The sequence below is a fragment of the Schistocerca piceifrons genome, chromosome 6 (assembly GCF_021461385.2).
Source record: "Schistocerca piceifrons isolate TAMUIC-IGC-003096 chromosome 6, iqSchPice1.1, whole genome shotgun sequence".
Taxonomy (NCBI): Eukaryota; Metazoa; Arthropoda; class Insecta; order Orthoptera; family Acrididae; genus Schistocerca; species Schistocerca piceifrons.
Window position 1 is genome coordinate 88,018,841 of NC_060143.1, and position 22,470 is coordinate 88,041,310.

The window sequence follows — 22,470 nt, forward strand, 5'->3', positions numbered from 1 at the left end:
AGGATCCAACAGCAGCCAAAGAAGTTAAAAGTATGTGCGAATTCAGGCTTCTGCGGTATGTCATCTTCAGGGCATTTCCGAACTCCACAGACAAAATTTCGCAGGTTATACAGGAATATTTTCTGAGCATTCTGGTCAAAAGTTGCTACTACGTAATGCGGAATTTGCCATTAGATGTCACGAAATGTGGACTCACGAGAGTAAAAGGAGGCGGGGAATAAATGTGTTGTCAGTAGTGAAGCAGTAACGGCAAAATGGGTCTGTCAGGAAAGCTCAGTGACTCCGAGTGTGGACCAGTCATTGGATGTTACCTGAATAAGAAATCCATCAACGCCATTTCAATCCTTCTGAAACTGTCCGAGACGACTGTTGGTCACATGATTGTGAGCTTGGTTGGTTACTAGATTTGGGGGTGGGGACCAAACAGCGAGCAGGCCGCGGTGGCCGAGCGGTTCTAGGAGCTTCAGTCCGGAACCGCGCGACTGCTACGGTCGCAGGTTCGAATTCTGCCTCGGGCATGGATGTATGTGATGTCCTTAGGTTAATTAGGATTAAGTAGTTCTAAGTTCTAGGGGACTCATGACCTCAGATTTTAAGTCCCATAGTGCTCAGAGCCACTTGAACCATTTTTTAGTCACATAGTGCTCAGAGCCATTTGAACCATTTTGAACCAAACAGCGAGGTTATCGGTCCCATCGGATTAGGGAAGGAAATCTGCCGCGCCCTTTCAAAGGAACCATCCCGGCATTTGCCTGAAACGATTTAGGGAAGTCATGAGAAACCTAAATCGGGTGGCCGGATGCGGGTTTGAACCGCCGTCCTCCCGAATTCGAGTCCAGTCTGATAACCTCTGCACTACCTCGCTCGGTGACTGAGTTGGAAACGCAAAGGAACAATCGCAGCTAAACCAGACACGCCTAATGTACTGACAGAAAGGGACCGTCGAACACAGCGGAGGGTGCTTGTAAATTGTCGCATGAAATCAGCAGAAGGAATCAGTAGTGAGTTCCAAAGTGCTATCAGCAGTTCAGCTAGGACAATGACTGTGGGTAGCCAATTAAAAACTGCGGTAGAACAGTCGAGCGGGTCCACTGGACAGATGTCCACCCTTCGCCTACGTGACGCCTTAAACTTTGCTCAGGACATATTCAATGAGGTGTCTACATATCAGTGAAGGAAAACAGCCCAATCTTCCTCAAGAGCCCAAACCAGTGAAGGTAGTGATGTTGGACGCTGTAGCCTGGACTGAACTCATCCCAATGGCGTTCCAGAGGTCAAGAATCTGAGCAGGGCGGTACACGTCAGGAATGTTATCATCCACAAACCACTGACTCACACATGACTGCTTTACGACTGCGCTCATTGTCCTTCTGCTACAACCAACCATAGTCTCCGAACTGTTCCTCCATTGTATGCAGGTCACAATGCTGTAAAATGTGTTCATATCTTTCCGAGTTCTTTGTTTTGTCAAGCGCAATAAGGGACCAGTACCTACTCATGAAAAGCACTCTCATACATACCTTAACACCACTTACTCCCTACAGTGGACTTGTCACTACAGGTAACTTTCTTCAGGCAGCCAAACAAACTCTTCCATCGGATTGCCACAGGGTATAGCGTGACTCTTCACTGCGAATGACTCGCTTCCCGTCAGCCACTTTCCAGTGGCGTCGCCATTTACACCACATCAAAGTGTGTCTTCGTAGTGACTACAGGAATGTATAGCTTATTAGAAGCTGCTCGACCGCTGCACCTCCTTTTTAACTAGAACGCATCGCCATTGTGCTAGCTGGGCTGCAACTCACGAATGACTCCTTCCGCTGATTTCATGCGATTTTCTACAACCACACTCCGCAATGTTCGACAGTCCCTCTGCGTCAGTACATGAAGTCTGCCTGGCCTTGATTTAGCTGCTTTGCTCCTTCCGTTTCCACTTCACAATCAGATGACTAACAGCGGACTTTAACAGCTTTAGAAGAAAACACACTACACTAATTCTCGTCTCATTTTATAATCGTGGATCCGCCTCTCGCGACATCTAGTGGTCAATTCCGCATCACTTAGGTATGTCCGGATACTTTTGCCAGGTGGACTAAGCTACCGTCCGCAGATCGTGGTCGTGTGGTAGCGTTCTCGCTTCCCGCGCCCGGCTTCCCGGGTTCGATTCCCGGCGGGGTAAGGTTTTTCTCTGCCTCGTGATGACTGGGTGTTGTGTGCTGTCCTTAGGTTAGTTAGGTTTAAGTAGTTCTAAGTTCTAGGGGACTGATGACCATAGATGTTAAGTCCCATAGTGCTCAGAGCCATTTGAACTAAGCTACCAGTTAAACAGTCTGATGCATAAGAAAAGATCCACATCTGTTAACACTTAATTCCGACATTATGTTATATACGATTACGTCTTCTCACAGAACGACAAAGTTCTGTCAGAAGACAAACCGCGACCTTAGCATGCCAAGTAAAACACGGGACGAGATCCGTCGCTCGTCTTCCAGAGCGATTATAGTGGCGCAGCGATAACGAGACGGAATTTATATTCAGGACGAAGGTCTTGATACCCCGACCAGCTCCCTTCATTTACGTTTTCCGTGGATGCCCTAAACCACTGAAGTAGGTGTTGGTATTTTTCAGCGTTAATCGATCGATTCTAATGACTTGGATGATCACCTCTATTCAGATCCTACCCGTCGATGGATAAGGAAAGTCAGCACCTCATCAAATAAGAGACAACTGTCTTCAGCGTTAGGTGCTTAAAATACGGAAAAAAAATCAGGTGTTCACAGAACTGATAACGCTGTATGTAAGCATGCCTCGGACCAAAAAAGGAAGCTATCTGTGTCGCCACCAACCGAATATGTTGTTGTCTGAGTTTGACGTCTGAGGAACAGGGGCAAGGAGGAACTGAAAGCTTACGTCGAAGCAGAAACCAGTTCCTGCTACCTGCCTCACTGCAGAGCGGGAACGAAGCGGTGAGAGGTGCCTTCTACACACAACCAGTTGCAGTTGCACAGATCGTAAATTTTAATTTGATTCAGTTCTGGTTCTCCCCATTCGACAATTTTTTTCTTTCCTTTCGCCACATAATCGCAATGCGACAAAAACTTAGTCTTAAATGCAACTAATTTACTTTACTTTTTCGTGCACGTCCAAACATGTTGTTTCCGGAAAGTCGCGGCCGAAATGGCCTTTTTATTAACTTCATAACGGTATTTTAGCGTGCAGGGTTCACCTAGAAGGCGGTGCTGCAGCAGGTGGCCTGGATCTTGCACCTCGCCTCATTCACATAGAAGATCTGCTTCATCCGGAATGAGGCCCCACTTCTGCATGTTCTTCTTGCAGGACGACACTCCTACCCCCACACCGCTCCAAGCTCGCCACACAGGGTGGAGCAGCTCACTGCCAGAGTCTGCCTATTCTCGTTGGAGGATGTCCGGGTTCTCCACTTGCCTCCTCCATCTTTCCCTTCGTTGCATGAAGCTTTTCCTGGATTGCAGACGTCTCTTGGCGCGCTGCGATTCACGCACTGGCTGGAGAAATCTGTGTTCATCTTCGTCCTTTCCTTTGTTGTTGTTGTTGTTGTTGTTGTCTTCAATCCTGAGATTGGTTTGATGCAGCTCTCCATGCTACTCTATCCTGTGCAAGCTTCTTCATCTCCCAGTACTTACTACAACCTACATCCTTGTGAATCTGCTTAGTATATTCACCTCTTGGTCTCCCTCTACGATTTTTACCCTCCACGCTGCCCTCCAATGCTAAATTTGAGATCCCTTGATGCCTCAGAACATGTCCTACCAACCGGTCCCTTCTTCTTGTCAAGATGCACCACAAACTCCTCTTCTCCCCAATTCTATTCAATACCTCCTCATTACACACTGGACTCGCATTCGGGAGGACGACGGTCAATCCCGTCTCCAGCCATCCTGATTTAGGTTTTCCGTGATTTCCCTAAATAGCTTCAGGCAAATGCCGGGATGGTTCCTTTGAAAGGGCACGGCCGATTTCCTTCCCCATCCTTCCCTCACCCGAGCTTGCGCTCCGTCTCTAATGACCTCGTTGTCGACGGGACGTTAAACACTACTCTCCTCCTCCTCCTCCTCCTCATTAGTTATGTGATCTACCCATCTAATCTTCAGCATTCTTTTGTAGCACCACATTTCGAAAGCTTCTATTCTCTTCTTGTCTAAACTATTTATCGTCCATGTTTCGCTTCCATACATGGCTACATTCCACACAAATACTTTCAGAAACGACTTCCTGATACTAACATCTGTACTCGATGTTAACAAATTTCTCTTCTTCAGAAACGCTTTCCTTGCCATTGCCAGTCTACATTTTATATCCTCTCTACTTCGACCATCATCAGTTATTTTGCTCCCTAAATAGCAAAACTCCTTTACTACTTTAAGTGTCTCATTTCCTAATCTAATTCCCTCAGCATCACCCGACAATTCGACTACATTCCATTATCCTCGTTTTGCTTTTGTTGATGTTCATCTTATATCCTCGTTTCAAGACACTGTCCATTCCGTTCAACTGCTCTTCCAAGTCCTTTCCTGTCTCTGACAGAATTACAATGTCATCGGCGAACCTCAACGTTTTTATTTCTTCTCCATGGATTTTAATACCCCGCTTTCATGCCCCTCGACTCTTATAATTGCCATCTGGTTTCTGTACAAATCGTCCTTTCCATATCTGACGCAATGTCCTAGCCTAAGTGAGAGGCTACAGTGCCAATGAGCGGACAGAGTTTCTACAGTGGTGTTAGCTTCAGGCACCCTGTTGCAGTCCGGACTGACTCGTGCACTGAGAAGTCCAACTTCTTCGGACATGCAGATGCACTCCACTCAGCAGCAAACATACACAGTGCCCGACTAACAGACATCCGCAGCAGTACTGGATCGGCACTCCATGTCCTGCTCGCGAGAAACGTGATAATGTTATTCCTGGCATAGACCTAGGCTTTGGTGGCGATGTAATGCTATTTAAACGTCAGGGTGCGGACCACATCCTTCGCCTGTGAAGAACACTGGAATCGTTCGCCTCGGCAGGTCATATGTTCTCGCATGACGTTCGGAAACTAATGAAAGACGCCACATTTAAAGACAAAATGAATGAAATTTACATACCATCTTGGATATCCTTTAAAGAATCTGTCAACAAATTTCTTGGCAAATGGAAAGACCTTGAGTACAACAATTAGTAAAAAAAGCATGCTGGGCAACCTCAAAGCATTGGACGACTCAACACATTTGTATTTGCACTTAATGGATTTCCACGTCAGCTATTTTCTATAAAATCTAGGTGTTGTGTGTGAGGAACAACAAGAAAGGTCTGATTAGGTCATCAAACGAATGGAACGGGTGAACCAGGACCGACGGGACGACAGTATGGGAGATGACTACTGCTGGATGACGGGCAGGGAGTGTCCTCAGTCACAATACGCAACGGAGACTTGAGAGGAAAGCGAGGGACGTTAAGATTTATGCCTTTCTATTAGACCTGAAGAACATGATACTTCATTATAGTATTAGGAGTGTTATTTTATCGTGTTTTCTTAAAGAACGTTTTTGAATGAGTGTTTTGAACGAATTTTCTGGATCTTCATCATTACTTTGAGAAAAAAAAAAAAACTTATGTGACAGAGGGAAAGCCTTAGCATTTTTGAACTTGGCTTTTCAAAAGTATTAGAACCACCTAAAATGATTAAGAACAAAACTACAAAGGATAAGTTTGCAGTCGTGTGTTATTGGTGAGGAAAGCGAAAGACATGTGTCTTGCTGGGGTTTCGCTTCAGGTGGTAGCAACGTAGGATAGACAGAGTGATCGAAGTTCATGACAGTATCCCTTCTGCCTCTGACGAGATCGAACTTTGAGCTACCAGTACTGTATCGTCGAGTACGCATACTACCTGGTGTTATTTGGTACTGCGTGGTCATATATGTACATCTTCTACAGTAGTGGTGCCAGGACGCTCCTTTGTGGTGAGCCGTTCTTCTGTTTCCTTTGCCTACTGTTCTACCAGTAGAAACTGACACAGGACCTTCTGTGGAGAGTGATGCCAACCATGAATTTCAGACGATGGCCTCTTGTCAGACTTCATAGTTAATCAGCAATTTCTGCAGCTGGCAGAGTCATATGCGGCTGTCAGGTCGATGAAGGCCAGTCCAGTAAGCCTCTTTCGCCCAAATCCTAAATCTAGACAGTCGAAAGGGGATCTGAACTCCGTCTACGAGATCAGTGCCTTAATGACTGTGTCATCTCAATAAGTCTTATTAGGTAGATGCAGCATTCTAATTCCGACCAGCTATCGTAATGTAGGTTTCCCATTGTTATCTTTATCACTCCAGTCCAAATACCAATATTCTTTCAACTATGACATACCAATATTGTCCATTAAAAAATGTCACAGTGTCTTCCTCGTCTGTCAGTTCCAGATAAACTAAAGTTCTCTCCGTTCGTAATCACCTCGATGCTGACAAGACTAACTGACGCACCCTTTTTTGTTCCAAGTCTAATCCGCCTGGGTAGTGTAATGCGCCATATCCAAATGACCGACAAAAACGTCATTCTCATTGTACAAAATCATTCAGAAACTGTTAATTTCCCCAGAAAAACCTTACGCTATAAGAATCAAGATGTCTGCTTCTGCGACACCAGATTTTCTTGCTGAGCATTCCTGAATGGAGCGTGTCTGCAATGTTGTTGTTGTTGTGGTCTTCAGTCGTGGGACTGGTTTGGTGCAGCTCTCCATGCTACTCTATCCTGTGCAAGCTTCTTCATGTCCCAGTACCTACTGCAACCCACATCCTTCTGAATCTGTTTAGTGTATTCATCTCTTGGTCTCCCTCTACGATTTTTTCCCCCACGCTGCCCTCCAATACTAAACTGGTGATACCTTGATGCCTCAGAGTATGTCCTACCAACCGATCCCTTCTTCTAGTCAAGTTGTGCCACAAACTTCTCTTCTCCCCAATTCTATTCAATACCTCCTCATTAGTTATATGATCCACCCATCTAATCTTCAGCATTCTTATGCAGCACCACATTTCAAAAGCTTCTATTCTCTTCTTGTCCAAACTAGTTATCGTCCATGTTTCACTTCCACACATGGCTACGCTCCATACAAATACTTTCCCCAAGTAGCAAAACTCCTTTACTGCTTTAAGTGTCTCATTTCCTAATCTAATTCCCTCAGCATCACCCAACTTAATTCGACTACATTCCATTATCCTCGTTTTGCTTTTGTTGATGTTCATCTTATACCCTCCTTTCAAAACACTGTCCATTCCGTTCAACTGCTCTTCCAAGTCCTTTGCTGTCTCTGACAGAATTACAATGTCATCGGCAAACCTCAACGTTTTTATTTCTTCTCCATGGACTTTAATACCTACTCCGAATATTTCTGTTGTTTCCTTCACTGCTTGCTCAATATACAGATTGAATAACATCGGGGAAAGGCTACAACCCTGTCTCACTCCCTTCCCAACCACTGCTTCCCTTTCATGCCCCTCAACTCATAACTGCCATCTGGTTTTCGCACAAATTGTAAATAGCTTTTCATTCCCTGTATTTTACCCCTTCCACCTTCAGAATTTGAAGGAGAGTATTCCAGTCAACATTGTCCAAAGCTTTCTCTAAGTCTACAAATGCTAGAAATGTAGGTTAGCCTTTCCTTAATCTAGCTTCTAAGATAAGTCGTAGGGTCAGTATTGCCTCACGTGTTCCAATATTTCTATGGAATCCAAACTGATCTTCCCCGAGGTTGCCTTCTACTAGTTTTTCCATTCGTCTGTAAAGAATTCGTGTCAGTATTTTGCAGCTGTGACTTATTAAATTGATAGTTCGATAATTTTCACATCTGTCAGCACCTGCTTTCTTTGGGATTGGAATTATTACATTCTTCTTGAAGTCTGACAGCATTTCGCCGGTGTCATACATCTTGCTCACCAGATGGTAGAGTTTTGTCAGGACTGGCTCTCCCAAGGCTGTCAGTAGTTCCAATGGAATGTTGTCTACCCCCAGGGCCTTGTTTCGACTCAGGTCCTTCAGTGCTCTGTCAAACTCTGCACGCAGTATCGTTACTCCCATTTCATCTTCATCTACATCCTCTTCCGTTTCCATAACATTGTCCTCAAGTACATCGCCCTTGTATAGACCCTCTATATACTCCTTCCACCTTTCTGCTTTCCCTTCTTTGCTTAGAACTGGGTTTCCATCTGAGCTCTTGATATTCATACAAGTGGTGTCTGCAATATAAATCTATTCCCGCAATCTGTTGGCTACTAGCCCTCACAGACTGACTCAAAGATACAACCAGCCTCATTCTCCCTCCTCAAAGTCTCCGCCCTTTGGGAGTGAGTTTGAGTGATCTGTGGACGCACACAGAAGTTTAGGTAAGTGAAGACGATTAGGAATTAACTTTCCGTCAACGACAAAGTCGTTGGAGATGAGCCGCAAACCTGGAATGTACAAACTGGGCAAATGAAGCAGGTCGTGGCTTTTAAAAGTGAATCCGCAAGTATATGGTTTAAAGGGAGCTGTGAAGAACTTAAAATTGAATGTCTGGTCAAGTATTTAAACCATACTTCCTCCCAAAAAGTGTTTTCCGCCTTACATACTGAGCTACCCCGTTGGTTGTGATTTTTTGAGTGGTCAAGGTCAGTAGCACTGAAATCTGATATATGGAACTTGTTATGGTGGACACTAACGATCTCAGTTTGTCACCAGCGGTGCGCTAAAGGATGGAACGGGACAGTGTTCAGGAATATTCAATGGAATTCGACAGAAGTATCACAAAGCTGATACGAGCTTCAGTTCAAAGACAGGTGCGGCTGAGTGATTCATATTTTGCTCGCAGTAAGGCAGAGAATATACATTTTTTTTAACTTATAATAGTTTTACGGGCTATAACGTCGTGGTTGCGTTGTTGCTCTTGGAAATCCCAACTTTTTGCTCCATCCGTGGAATCTTCATGGGGGATCACACAGCAAAGTCTCTCGACACACATTACGACGTCCTCTGTCAACACGAACGCAACGTTAGGATTTTCAACAGAATTAATGGAACCACAACGTAACGGGCCAGAAAAATGTAAATATGCTGATAAAAATTCCAGTGTTCAAAATATGTAACTTTCAGTACAGAGAATGTATCATTTATATTAGAATTTCGAACGTTTTTTATAATCCTAATAGTTCTCATATGAAACGTAACTTCGTGAATGAGAAATAACAGGTTGTTTTGTGTTCGCAACACAGAAATTCCAACCCCTACGGGCGGTTCGGAGAAGGGCGAGTAACGTTTCGGAAAGAAACACCATCCCCTTTTCCGTACACAAAGGGGCGAGCAGGTAAGAAAAGAGTGAGGGACAACCGGGAACTCCCACTATTGTTTTCTCTCGAAGCAAACAAGGCCAGCGCCGAGGCAACCCTCAGACTGCGGCTGCAGTCTTCCACAAGTGTTACTGCAGACTCATTTACACTACCAGCGTAGAAGACAACGTTGTTAGCTCTCTGATAAAGTTCGCAGACAACCTAGTAGCACACACGGAGGTTACGAAGTCAACAACATTGTTACAAATTGCGTAAAAGCTAGGAGATGAAAAGCGCTTGATGGTAAGACTTGACAGGTGTGCCCCACAACCCAAATAACTGTAATACAATGCGGGTATGGAAACAAAAAGGCCCGATGACCTATGATAGCGCGACTGGTGATCACTCACTATCAGTCACAAACGCCAAGCATCTATAGAAGTGCCAACAGGTAGCGGCTTAAGGGGGAATAATTATTGCCTTCAGAAATAAAGATGTCACACAGATCCATCGGAAGAAATCTAAGGAACCTAATTCATCCACGAAGGACTTCACTTCCGAAATCGTAGTTCGCATGTAAGCAGTAAACGACAACAGTATTTTATTGAGATGTATTAAGGATGTTAACATTGAAGCTTCCTGGCAGATTAAAACTGCGTGCCGGACCGAGACTCGGACTCGGGACCTTTGCCTTTCGCGGGCAAGTGCTCTACTTGAGAAGCAAAGGTCCAGAGTTCGAGTCTCGGTCCGGCACACAGTTTTAATCTGCCAGAAAGTTTCATATCAGTGCAAACTCCGCTGCAGAGTGAAAATTTCATTCTTATGCTAGCATGTTAAAAGGCTCAGATACGACAATCACGTGTTTATATGTCGGAGAATTTTTGAAGTTTGACAATATACCACTTGATAATAGCCTTAAGGCCGAAACTGCAATTGTGATAATAAATATTTTCTACAGCCAATGGCAAATATAATGTATTACAAAATAATTCTACATGACTGTGAACCCAACTACCTAAACTCAGTTGTTTATAGAAATCTATGTACGCAATATTTACTACTGTATTACAAAGGAAGCAGTAATCCGAGAGTGTATTGCGGTTTTCTCATAGTCGCCAAAACTGCGCAGGAAGCAAACAAAAATTATTATTTAATAAGAACGTACGCTTTCACTGTTGTTGTCGATGATGCTACAAATGCTTGGGTACTGCTACCGCTTCATTTTTGCAGAATCTTCTGATTTGGCATTCTTGCTGAGACCTCCTTCTGCGAACTAACTGCATGGAGTGAAAACGTGACGGTATGGAAAAAGCTGAAGCAATCCGCTTACGTACGTGATTTTCACCAAAAACATCCGCCTTTATCAGTTTGTTTTACATTTACTTACTTCTTCAATCTATTGCTAGTTGACGATGGCGTATCTGATATTCTAAAATGTTAGCAGATTGATCACGTTACTGTAAATGTGTTAAGAGTATTATTCGTTAACAGTCGCAAATAACGCAACACCTAACAAAACCAAAAGCATATGTCTGCATAAGTAGGCAGAGAGTAGCTAAGATAATTACGGCTAACTTGTGTAGTTTTATCATAGTGTAGTATTTCCCGATCCGATGAATATTATTACCAGCACTCTTGGGAAGTAGTTTGCACCAACATTGTGTACCTTATTACGCCTGCGTGAGAGGTGACGCACTGCACTCACAATAAAAGCCCCTTTCTAGTTATCCTGATTTCGATTTCTCGTAGTCTCCCTAAATCTTTGGATGGTTCCTTTGAAAATGACACGGTCGATTTCCTGTCCCATCCTTCCCTAAACCGAGCTCGTGCTCCATCTGTAATGACCTCGTCGTCGACGGGCTCTTCCTTGCCCCGGCTCTCCAGCAAAATATCGTGTGGCGCACAGCTTTGCTGCTTGATGTCTTCCTTCCCGACCGTCTGCCCAGCCCCCTGAGACTGAGCTAGCGTCTCGTTTTACACAGTCGCAGTAAATTTTAGAACAAAAATAACTATTTCAGGCGGAATTCCTGCTGATTAACTGCTCTAGAGCTAGAGCGACAGCTACTGGATTCCATTTGTTTTCAGAAGTTCCACAGTATTTTGTTTTTACCAAAATACGCGAGACAGTGCATTGTCTACCTTTAACGTCTTATGTACAAAAAAACTTACTAAAGGTTTAGTAAGGGCGAGAGGATATACATCGTTAGCCCTTTCCTTCGCCATCCATCTTGAAACAAATTATATCAAGAGGGAAAAAATAAAATAAAAAGGAGACCCTTTTCTATTTTTTCTTCGCGCTATCTTATGAAGTAAGCTGCAAGAAATAAACCTTGAGAAGTAGAGTGTTTAATTTGAGTCTGCAGCCTTAAAACTGGCATGGATGAAATAAAAGAACCGTACAAACAAACATGTTTATGGAACAATACGACAGGTGGTGTGTCACGAAGTCTGCTACACCTCGCTATTATTTTTATGGACTAAGGATCGATAGAAGATTGGAATCTTATGTCCTTACAATGTGATTATAGTCAGAATACTTTCTCTTTTGCAGAAATACGTGAGAAGAAACTGACAGTATCTTTTTCTCCAGTAGTTCTTTGGGTGAACACAGAAAGAGTCTTTACCACTAAGCTATCTCAGTTTCGAAAACTTTTGTAAAAGTATGTTTCATTCGGGAGGACGACAGTTCAAACCCGCGTCCGGCCGTCCTGATTTAGGTTTTCCGTGGTTTCATTAAATCGCTTAAGGTCGTTCCTTCGAAAGGGCACAGCCGCTTTCCTTTCCCATTCTTCTCTAATCCGAGCTTGTGCTTTGTCTCTAATGATCTCGTTGTCGACGGGACGTTAAACGCTAATCTCCTACTCCTCCACCTCCAAACTTCATTGTTTGTCAGCAGAAGCTGTCCAAATAGCTAACAGCTTGCCAGCTTACAGTGCAAAAGACCATACATATACGTCACTCGCGCTGACATATGCTACCAGAAGCCAGTTCAAAAATCGTCTACGTAATTCCTGTAGTTTGTTGTTAAAAGTAAAAAAATGCCTCTTAAAAGTGATTAATTTGGAGACAGAGACACTAATACTAAAACTAAGCTATCTTATCCGCAGACACCTATTATTTACATGAGGGTCATTCTGTAAGTCATGGAACTATGGTGTACCTTGTGATAACGCGGCAACATCAGAATTCCGCGATTACACTCAATCCATCCGGCTGTGTGTATCTGAATGTCAGCATAAAAGAGTTGAGGTTACGGTAAAGGTTCAAATGAAACACACCCGTTGGAATTCTGCGTAAATTTATTGTGCACGAGTAAAAATGGAACAAAAGTTAATCAAAATCAACTAATGTGCTTCGAAACAGCCCGCCAGTTCACACAGAGAGCATTACCAAAGATGGAAAATACGTTGAATGCCACTGGCATTGCCATGAATATGTGCCACATGCCGCCAAATTGCCGTGAGATATTCGACCCCTTTGCAAAGCCCCCCCGCATGTAATGGTTTCCTCGATTGTGGAATTAGGTCGAACTCACATCAACTGAGGTCTGGTGAATAGGGTGGGGGTGGGGGAGGGCGGGGGAGTGGGGGGTGCGGAGGATACGTGTTGTAGCACGGCCTGCCTCACACACTGTTTCAGGCGGTACCGATCCATCCTCGCATGCCGTCGCAATCTGTCGGTTAATTTCGGTAATGTCTGGCGCTGGCTCGAATGTATTTACTGCGCTAACGGTGATGCCACACGTTCGCACGATATATCATGGTTGCCATGACTTATGAAATGACTCTCGCAATAACATTGTTGAGCCAGATTTACATGGTGTAATGCTGGATGGCGTAAATGATCAATTTCGCGTGAATTCTTACATTTTCCAGTTGAATCAGAGTCGGCTTCAGAGGACGTACCAGACACTTCGTGTCTTCAAAAGGAACGTACGAGCTGTCAATGTCACCCTGATTGCGCAGACCTTTAGCATATTATCTGAAGACTGTAAAGTCACGCTGTGTCGGGGCATAACAGCGGAAAATTAACCAGATGGAACCTTACGTCGTTTCCGCAAACAACAATTACAGGCATAGACGCCCCTTGCGTGTCGTTCCGTTCCGTGTGTCCTGTTAAAAATTGTAGGGAGCGTGTATCAACTACGTGGTGTTTCCTACATGATTACTGAAGGAGACATCCGTCTATCATCTTGTGGAAAGTACAGGCTCATAAAAGCTTCATTCAGAACCCGACTTTCTTCGAAGTACGTTGGGAAAATCCTTTACAAATAACTGCCTTTCAGTCATGTTAGAATCTAAGTTTTTAGTGGTGTCTGGTTGTACCTTCACAGTTAATCTATTATCGATCATTATTGGTAAAAGTAGGCAGAAAATAACCTAGGAAAATCAGGCTCCTTTTGATAAATTTTGTTGATTCTGTTTGAAAATGGTTCAAATGGCTCTGGGCACTATGGGACTTAACAGCTGAGGTCATCAGTTCCCTAGAACTTAGAACTATTTAAACCTAATTAACGTAAGGACATCACACATATCCATGCCCGAGGCAGGATTCGAACGTGCGACCGTAGCGGTCGCACGGTTTTAGACTGAAGCGCCTAGAACCGCTCGGCCACACCGGCCGGCTGATTCTGTTTGATACTGCGACCCCTGGATGCCCAGATTTTTTCCCCAAGAGCGACATAAAAATGGACTAAAATAGTCAATGGCTGAAGGGAAGTCCAGCAGGCATCTCTTTGATACTTTCGTCTGGCCTACACTGACACGTTAGAAGCCTAACGAAGTGTCTTTAAATTCTTCCAAACCTGTCGTCATGCCTATTTGATAAGGACTCCTAGCGCAGGAGCAACACGCTTGAACTGGTCGCACCAGCCTTTATGATACATCCTTTACAAATCACTGGAATTTCCCCGAATCTTTCCAGTAAGTCGTTCATTTCCTTTATGGTTCAAATGGTTCATATGGCTCTGAGCACTATGGGACTTAACTTCTCAGGTCATCAGTCCCCTAGAACTTAGAACTACTTAAACCTAACTAACCTAAAGACGTCACACACATCCATGCCCAAGGCAGGATTCGAACCTGCGACCGTAGCGGTCGCGCAGCTCCAGACTGTAGCGCCTAGAACCGCTCGGCCACTTCGGCCGGCATTTCCTTTATCTATTACGGATTTTAGGTGCTCTTTCCAATTCATACCGCTGATTAGGACTACCCCCAAATATTTAAATACTTGGCAAAAGTGCTGCTGATACGATTTTAATGTTGCAAACAGCTTACGAAGAAAGATGACGCTATGGGAAAAACTCAAGTGTACGAGTGATTTGCGGGATTTAAAAATGGCGACATTTCGATTGGTGACAAACCTCGTACTGACGTCCATCAACTGCCCGAGTCGACGAAAGTATTGAAAAAATTAGAGAGCTTGAGCTCACAGGCCGACGACAGACAATTGATCAACTGTCACAGATTAGTGGGTTATCTTTGAGCTCGGTTCAGCGAATTTTAACGGAAGATCTTGGAATGAAAAGAGTTGCTGCCAAGTTTGTTCCTCGGGTTGTGACTAGTAAGCAAAAGAAATGTCGAGTTGAAACATGTCATGCTTTGAAACAACAGCTTGAATCTTCCGGATTTTCTGTCAAATCTCATTACTGATGACGAATCATAGTGCTATGGGTACGACCCAGAAACAAAACAACAGTCAAGACAATGGAAGATGTCTTTGTCACTCATCGCCGGCCGGGGTGGCCGAGCGGTTCTAGGCGCTACAGTCTGGAACCGCGCGACCGCTACGGTCACAGGTTCGAATCCTGCCTCGGGCATGGGAATGTGTGATGTCCTTAGGTTAGTTAGATTTAAGTAGTTCTAAGTTCTAGGGGACTGATGACCACTGCAGTTGAGTCCCATAGTGCTCAGAGCCATTTGAACCATTTTTTTGTCACTCATCCAAAAGAAGAAGAAAAAGTTGTCAAGTCAAATCAAACATCAAAACAACGCTTTTTTTATGCCAAGGGCTTAGTTCATTCAGAGCTTGTTTCACCACGTCAGATCGTCAATCAAACCTTTTATTTTGAAGTTTTAAGAAGATTGCGCGACAGTGTTCGTATAAAAAAAAAATAAAACGATTTGTGGCAGACAGGAGACTGATTCTTCCACCACGACAACTCACCTGCACGCGCAGCCGTCTCTATTAGATAGTTTTTAGCTAAAAATGGCATGGTTCCGCTGCCCCACGCACCGTGCACGCCTGACCTGGCTCAGTGCGACTTTTTCATGTTTCCACACATGAAAAGGGGCATGAAAGGACACTGATTTGACAACATTGAAGAAGTTCAGAAAAAAACAAGCGAGGAGCTGTCAGCCATTTCTACAGATGGCTATAACAAATGCTTCAAACAGTGGAAGCATCAGTGGGACAATGGCGAGTATTTTGGGCGGATAAGGTTGTCTTGTAAAAGATTTTAAAATACATAGTTTTTAAAAAATGATTCCGGGTCTTTTGGATACCCCCCCCCCCCCCCCCCCCCCCGTAGTTAAGCGTTGATCCACAATACTGTTCTGTAGATGAATAAAAAGTTTTTCTACGCTATAAATCTAAATGTTTCGGGTCTGAGTCCCAGGTAGAGCCAAGTGTCGTAGGTTTGGTTTCCACTCCCATCAATAATTTCCATCGCGAAAAATTGACAGTTCCTACTTGGTGGCAGTTCCAAGTTAAATGAATGTCCTCCCTTAAATGGCGGGGAGATTCGTTCAGTAGTTGGAGAGTGGGTAACTGCAATATTCCAAACAACATTCGAATTGGTTCTTTGTAAGGACTTTACGCACACGAAAACGAGCTACATTTCTACAGTATAGTCATCGTCGGTCGAGGGTGTGGTCGACAACCTTGTTGCCGGTAATCGATAGCGCCCAGGGTGTGGCACGTTAACAGCAGAGTCGATAAAACGCCCAAAAGCAGGAACGTCGGCAGACTGGTCTGCTAATAAGTATCTCCCCGTCTAATTCCCTGTCCCCAGATTAATTTCCGATGTCATCCGATCCCAATAGAGGATATTAATTTTGGTATTGCTTTCTTCCGCTTCAGCAAACAAGATTTTGTAATGGGCCGCCGGCATCGCCGGGAGTTAACTAGGAAATCGGTCCCTTAATCAAAACTAATTATAACATAGTCTAGGTTATGTTGCAGTTTATTAATCTCGTGTTCCTAAAAGCAAGTATCTTGCAACATATCTCTGGATACTATCTAGTGAAATATCACAGTTACATCTCATTCCAAGTTATACTTAGTGTTACTGCTAAACACTAAAAAAAAAGAGAAAAATAACCGATTTGCACGAAAAGTCGCCATTGAATGGGGTGTACAACTTCCAAAGAGAACTCTATAAGCGTCATAAAGGCTCAGAACAAAACCGTTGGTACAGTAGCGTGTGAAACTCTCTTCAGTTCGAAAGTGAGAAACTATACTTCTATTTTCTGATCTAGCAAGTGTAAGAGGATAAATCCAAAGCTATATGCAAAAATAGTTAAATCTGTTTTCAGTCACGTTTCTTAATATTACAAAAGGATGGCAGGTATGCCTAATCTCAATAACTCCTGCGTTACAGAGTAACACATCCTTAGAACAAAATGAAGAAATGTGCACTTCCTTTAGAACCTAGAGAATCCTTGTTTATGAGGGAGTTACACAGGACATACTAGCTGATAAAAAATAATAAAAAATCGGCTTTAATGTGTGATCCGAACTCTCTCAGATCATTGTGATATAAAGGTGGCACTGTCATCAGATAAATGATGAGCCATCAGGTAAGGTTTCAGTAAGTGCAGTATGAACTTTTCCCAGAAATAGCCCGAAGTTGATCTATTTCATATATATGGATGTAAGTATCATTTTCAAAGTTAACCGTAATGCTCGCCGAGGATGGTACGTAACCAAAACACATTTGGCTACGAAATAGAAAATGCACTGTATCTTAAAAGAGATTGACCTTGTCTGAGTGTTTACGTTTCATTTGTTTAGTCTGCGCTGAGTGTTGCATCGGAGTCCAGTGTATCTCAACATTCGCTGTACCGATCTTCCCTCCACTTACGTTTCCCTTTTCTGCAGCCTGCATCTCTCATGGCGTAGAGTGGCAAGGGCAAACTAGTTTATCATTACATGAGCGCACACGCATGTGCGACACACACAAAACGAATTTTACAAGTCTTCTAACTGGCATGAAGAAAAATACACGTACTTATAGCGAGATATGTGACAGTGACAGGCATCGTTTATACGCGTATTACACGAAAACAACAAACTTTTGTGAATGGTAAGGAAATGGAACGAACGTCTTTTCGTCATTTCGGATCACAGATAGAGGTACCAACACACAGCACAATTGCTATGCGGCGTCCAGAACACCTTTTGATAGGTCAGCGCAAGTTCACTGCCCCAGGCGGACCTTTCAATCATTTAATCGCTCTTTGTTGCAGAGTATTTTTTTATAATTTGGGGAAATAAAATATTGTGCGATGGGTTTCTACGAGCGTATTCTGCACAAATACTTACCTGCCTTACACAGCAAGTTTTCGTTTTACTTTCGAACGCAAGGTTTTGCTTCAGAAGGATTTAAAAAAATTACAAATGTTGGTGTGCCTATTACCTATATCAAGCATAAGAAAATTTTCCATCAGAGGGCGTTACTGCATCGTACAAGCAGCGTAAAGTGCCTCCGATGCGCGGATATAAGCACCGCCATGTAGGTAAGGGATTAGTGTCATTCGTGCCTTTCCGACGCGCGTGCCGTAAATGCGGAAATGTGAGCTACGGCGGCGTTATTACCAAATGCGCCCAAACAGGATCAACGCTCTGTTATTCTTTTCCTGGCTCCCGAAGGACAAACACCAGCAAACATCCACACCCATCAGAGAATGAAGAATGTGTGTGGGACAGCATGTCTGTCGAAAACCACCGTTCTGGAATGGTGCACGAAGAAGTGCTGGCGCTTCATAACGCACGTCCCCATATCGCAAATGTCGTAACGCCATCTCCAGTGGGGGACACTCGAGCGACCACGCCTATAGTCCTGATCCCTCCCTATGCGATTATCACATCTTCGGTCCCTTAAAAAAGGTCGAGGATTCCTGTCAGATGAGGATGTGCAGCAGGCAGTTACGAACTACTTGATGGAACAGGACACGGTGTTCTAGCAAAAGTTTTCAACCTGGTGCGTCGGTGGGAAGATTGCCTCAAATGATCAAGATGATTCTGCCTGACTGGCAGACCGATTCTAGACTGAACAGTCTTGGAACGAAAACTCTGATCCCTTCTTGTGTATAAATATTTATTTTATAACATGAACAGCCTTTTTATTGCTCCAATCGACATTTATTATGTTCCTGACGCGTTTCGACTTTTACGTTAAGGCATCTTCAAAAAAAAAAATGGATCAAATGGCTCTGAGCACTATGGGACTCAACTGCTGTGGTCATAAGTCCCCTAGAACTTAGAACTACTTAAACCTAACGAACTTAAGGACATCACATACATCCATGCCCGAGGCAGGATTCGAACCTGCGACCGTAGCGGTCGTGCGGTTCCAGACTGTAGCGCGTTTAACCGCTCGGCCACTGCGGCCGGCAAGGCATCTTCAGTGGATTTAATCTGGAATAGGGCAGTTTCGTTTTTTGTTTTGAAGTTTCCACTTTTCGTAAGCTACAAAACAGAAAGATCTCTCAAATGGCTCTGAGCACTATGGGACTTAACAGCTGAGGTCATCAGTCCCCTAGAACTTAGAACTACTTAAACCTAACTAACCTAAGGACATCACACACATCCATGCCCGAGGCAGGATTCGAACTTGCGACCGTAGCGGTCGCGCAGTTACAGCCTGAGGCGCCTAGAACCGCTCGGCCACTCCGGCCGGCTCAAAAATTAAACCACTGTTCGAGATTAATCACACTAAAAGATCCCTGAATGTAAAATGCGAAACGCACCTAGAACATAAATTGTAGCAAGAAACAGGCGTTTAGCTTTGCGAATTTTAAAAATAATTTGTTTCCGTACCATTTGTTACCATACAACAAACAAAGAAACAACAGTCCTCGATGTATGGCATATGATTCAAGGAAAGATACGAGGCAACCGACACTATTTTTGACAAACAAAGTAACAATGAAACCTCACTGCTTACTCTTTCTGTACGAAAAAGATTATACCAAAATAGTCTCATTGTCAGCTGTTTTGTCTCTACACTCATGCATTTTGAAACTTAGCTAATATCCCAGTCTCGCGAAATAGTCGTAGGTTCAGATAACGATGATGAAGCTGGATAGCAATCACGGCAGCAATTAGGGCAATTAGCGGAAAACTAATATCTGTATAAATATTGGGGGAGAGCTTAAAATCAATACATAAAGCACTACGGAGAAGGTCGACACAACAGGTTCAAATGGCTCTGAGCACTATGGGACTCAACTGCTGTGGTCATCAGTCCCCTAGAACTTAGAACTACTTAAACCTAACTAACCTAAGGACATCACACACATCCATGCCCGAGGCAGGATTCGAACCTGCGACCGTAGCGGTCGTGCGGTTCCAGACTGTAGCGCCTTTAACCGCTCGGCCACTCCGGCCGGCCGACACAACAGGAAACTGGTACAATACGATAGTCGGCGAGGTCAGTTTTTATTGAGGAAGGCCATGCCAAGTGTTAAGGCGACAAATTATATCACATTACTCAATGTCCCGATATGACAAATGGAGGACATGGCAGAGGCCAAATACCGACACTCATAACTTGCAGAACTACATAACCATGTCGCCCTATTCGCAGCTACGCTAAAGATTAAGTAGTTGTGGACCACATGTTTTTGCCATAGACAAACAAAGGAGCAACAGTCCTCCATGCATCGCATATGATTCAAGAATAGATACGAGGCAACCGAGGCTATTTTTGTCAAACAGTTAGTGTAACAATGAAACAGCACTGCTTATTCTTTCGGCACAAAAAAGATAAGGCCAAAATAGTCTCATTGTCAGCTGTTTTGTCCCTATACTCGTGCATTTTGAAACTTAGCTATATCCCAGTCTCGTAACTGCTTCGTCTGACCACAGAGATCCAAAAAACATAGAGCCGCTCCAGGTAGAACGTAAGATGGAAGAGAAGGCAGGAGTTGATTATTTGCCGAGAACATTACTAAATAGTGAAGCAATCTATTCTCAACAAATCCGAAGCTGTAATGTGGAGGACGTAAAATGAGTGGTTATCGTGTACTCACCCTGACCACCACGATCTCGTTGTCGGTCCATGGAAGATGTTGAAGAAGTTCCCTGGGAAGTCGTCGGTCACGTCATCCACATCGCCGTCGATGTCATCAATGTCGCCATCTATCTCCACAGGCTCTGAAAACATCCATGCAACCAGACTTATACATCGAATCGCTCTTGTTTATTACTGAAGACGTGTGTCGTGACCCTTGTTGCTCGTGATGCACAGTAGAGATCGGGCAAACAAAAGCATCAGACTTCTCGCAGATTATAAAGTTATTTGTAATGAAGTACTGACTGAAAAAATCTGTGGACCTTGGTAAGGTTTCAATGTGGTGCAGAGTCTGATCACTAGCTTGAAATGATGAGGTATGTAAAACTGCGCACTTCACAAAATGAGAAAACTAGGTATCCTATGGATACGCTACGAATGATTCATCATTATAATCTGTCAACTAGTATAATTAACTCTATGAAACAATTCGTAGAGGTACGACAGACGGCAGAATATCACAGGGAATGGACAAAGATACGGAACACTAAAAAACACAACACATTAACATGTCTAATACAGTGTAGATAAACGATTGGCATTGAAAACAGGGTCTAGTCATCTCGGAATGGATAGGAAGATCCTGTGTGGCTTTGAAGATATTCTTATGCCATTCTTCCCGCAAAATAGTCGTAGACTCAGATAACGATGGTGAAGGTGGATAGCAATCACGGACACTTCTCTCCAAAGTGAAATGAAATGATCGTACGACATTGCTGGTCGGAAGACCCCATGCGGGGTGTTCGGCCGGCGAAATTGCAAGTCCTTTTTAGCTGACGCCACTCCGGCAACTTGCGAGTCAATGATGATGAAATGCACACAACTCCCAGTCATCTCGAGGCAGAGAAAAATCCCTGGCCCGCCCGGAATCGAACCCGGGACACCGTGCGCGGGAGGCGAGAACGCTACCGCAAGACCACGAGCTGCGGACTCTCTGCAAAGTAATCCACAAAGACTCACTCGTATTGTGATCTGGTGACTGTGGTGGCGAGGGGGATGCGACAGTTCGTCCTCATTCTCACAAAAGCAGTCATGGAAGATTCGAGCTGTGTCACCGTGCAGCCTGTACTCTTGGAACACAGCATCGCCATTGGGGAACAAACATTGTACCTTCGTATGGACCTGCTCGGCCAAAACGGTCACATAATCCTTGGTAGGTAACGCGAGCTTACAGAGCAACCATGGGAGCCCATGGAGTACCACGTTATTGCTGCCAAAATCATCACCGAACCTCCGCCATGTTCCACTCTTGGAATGTAAAATCGGCCAGAAGTTGGAGGAAGAGTGAAACAAGACTCATCCAACCAAATGACATTCCCTCATTGTTTCAAAGTCCAGGCTTTATGGCTTCGGCATCACGATTTCCTGTTATGGGCATTTATATCATTGATGAGAGGTTTTGGAATTCCATCTCGCCTTGCAGTGCCCTGCTTATGGAGCTCCGTGTTGTTCTGGTGTTGACAAGGTTTGTGAGTGCGACATACAGATATGCAGTGACCTTTGCAGCTGTCGTCCTCTCCTTTTCCGTTAGATATTCTTCAATGACCTTAACACACATTCTCGTCCACGTGTAAATTAGCGGCTGAACTGCACTACTGGCCATTAAAATTGCTACACCACGAAGATTTAACCGACAGGAAGAAGATGCTGTGATATGCAAATGATTAGCTTTTCAGAGCATTCACACAAGGTTGGCGCCGGTGGCGACACCTACAACGTGCTGACATGAGGAAAGTTTCCAACCGATTTCTCATACACAAACAGCAGTTGACAGGCGTTGCCTAGTGAAACGTTGTTGTGAAGCCTCGTGCAAGGAGGAGAAATGCGTACCATCACGTTTCCGACTTTGATAAAGGTCGGATTGTA

General features: G+C 44.0%; 1 protein-coding gene across 1 annotated transcript in view; it reads right to left on the bottom strand.

The window, feature by feature from the left end:
* The window catches only part of LOC124802757 (transforming growth factor-beta-induced protein ig-h3-like), a 126,810-nt gene that overhangs the window by 57,418 nt on the left and 46,922 nt on the right, over positions 1–22,470 (bottom strand). The window contains exon 3 of the mRNA XM_047263748.1: positions 20,564–20,687. Coding sequence (XP_047119704.1) covers positions 20,564–20,687 — 124 coding nt within the window. The remainder of the gene's footprint in view (positions 1–20,563; positions 20,688–22,470) is intronic.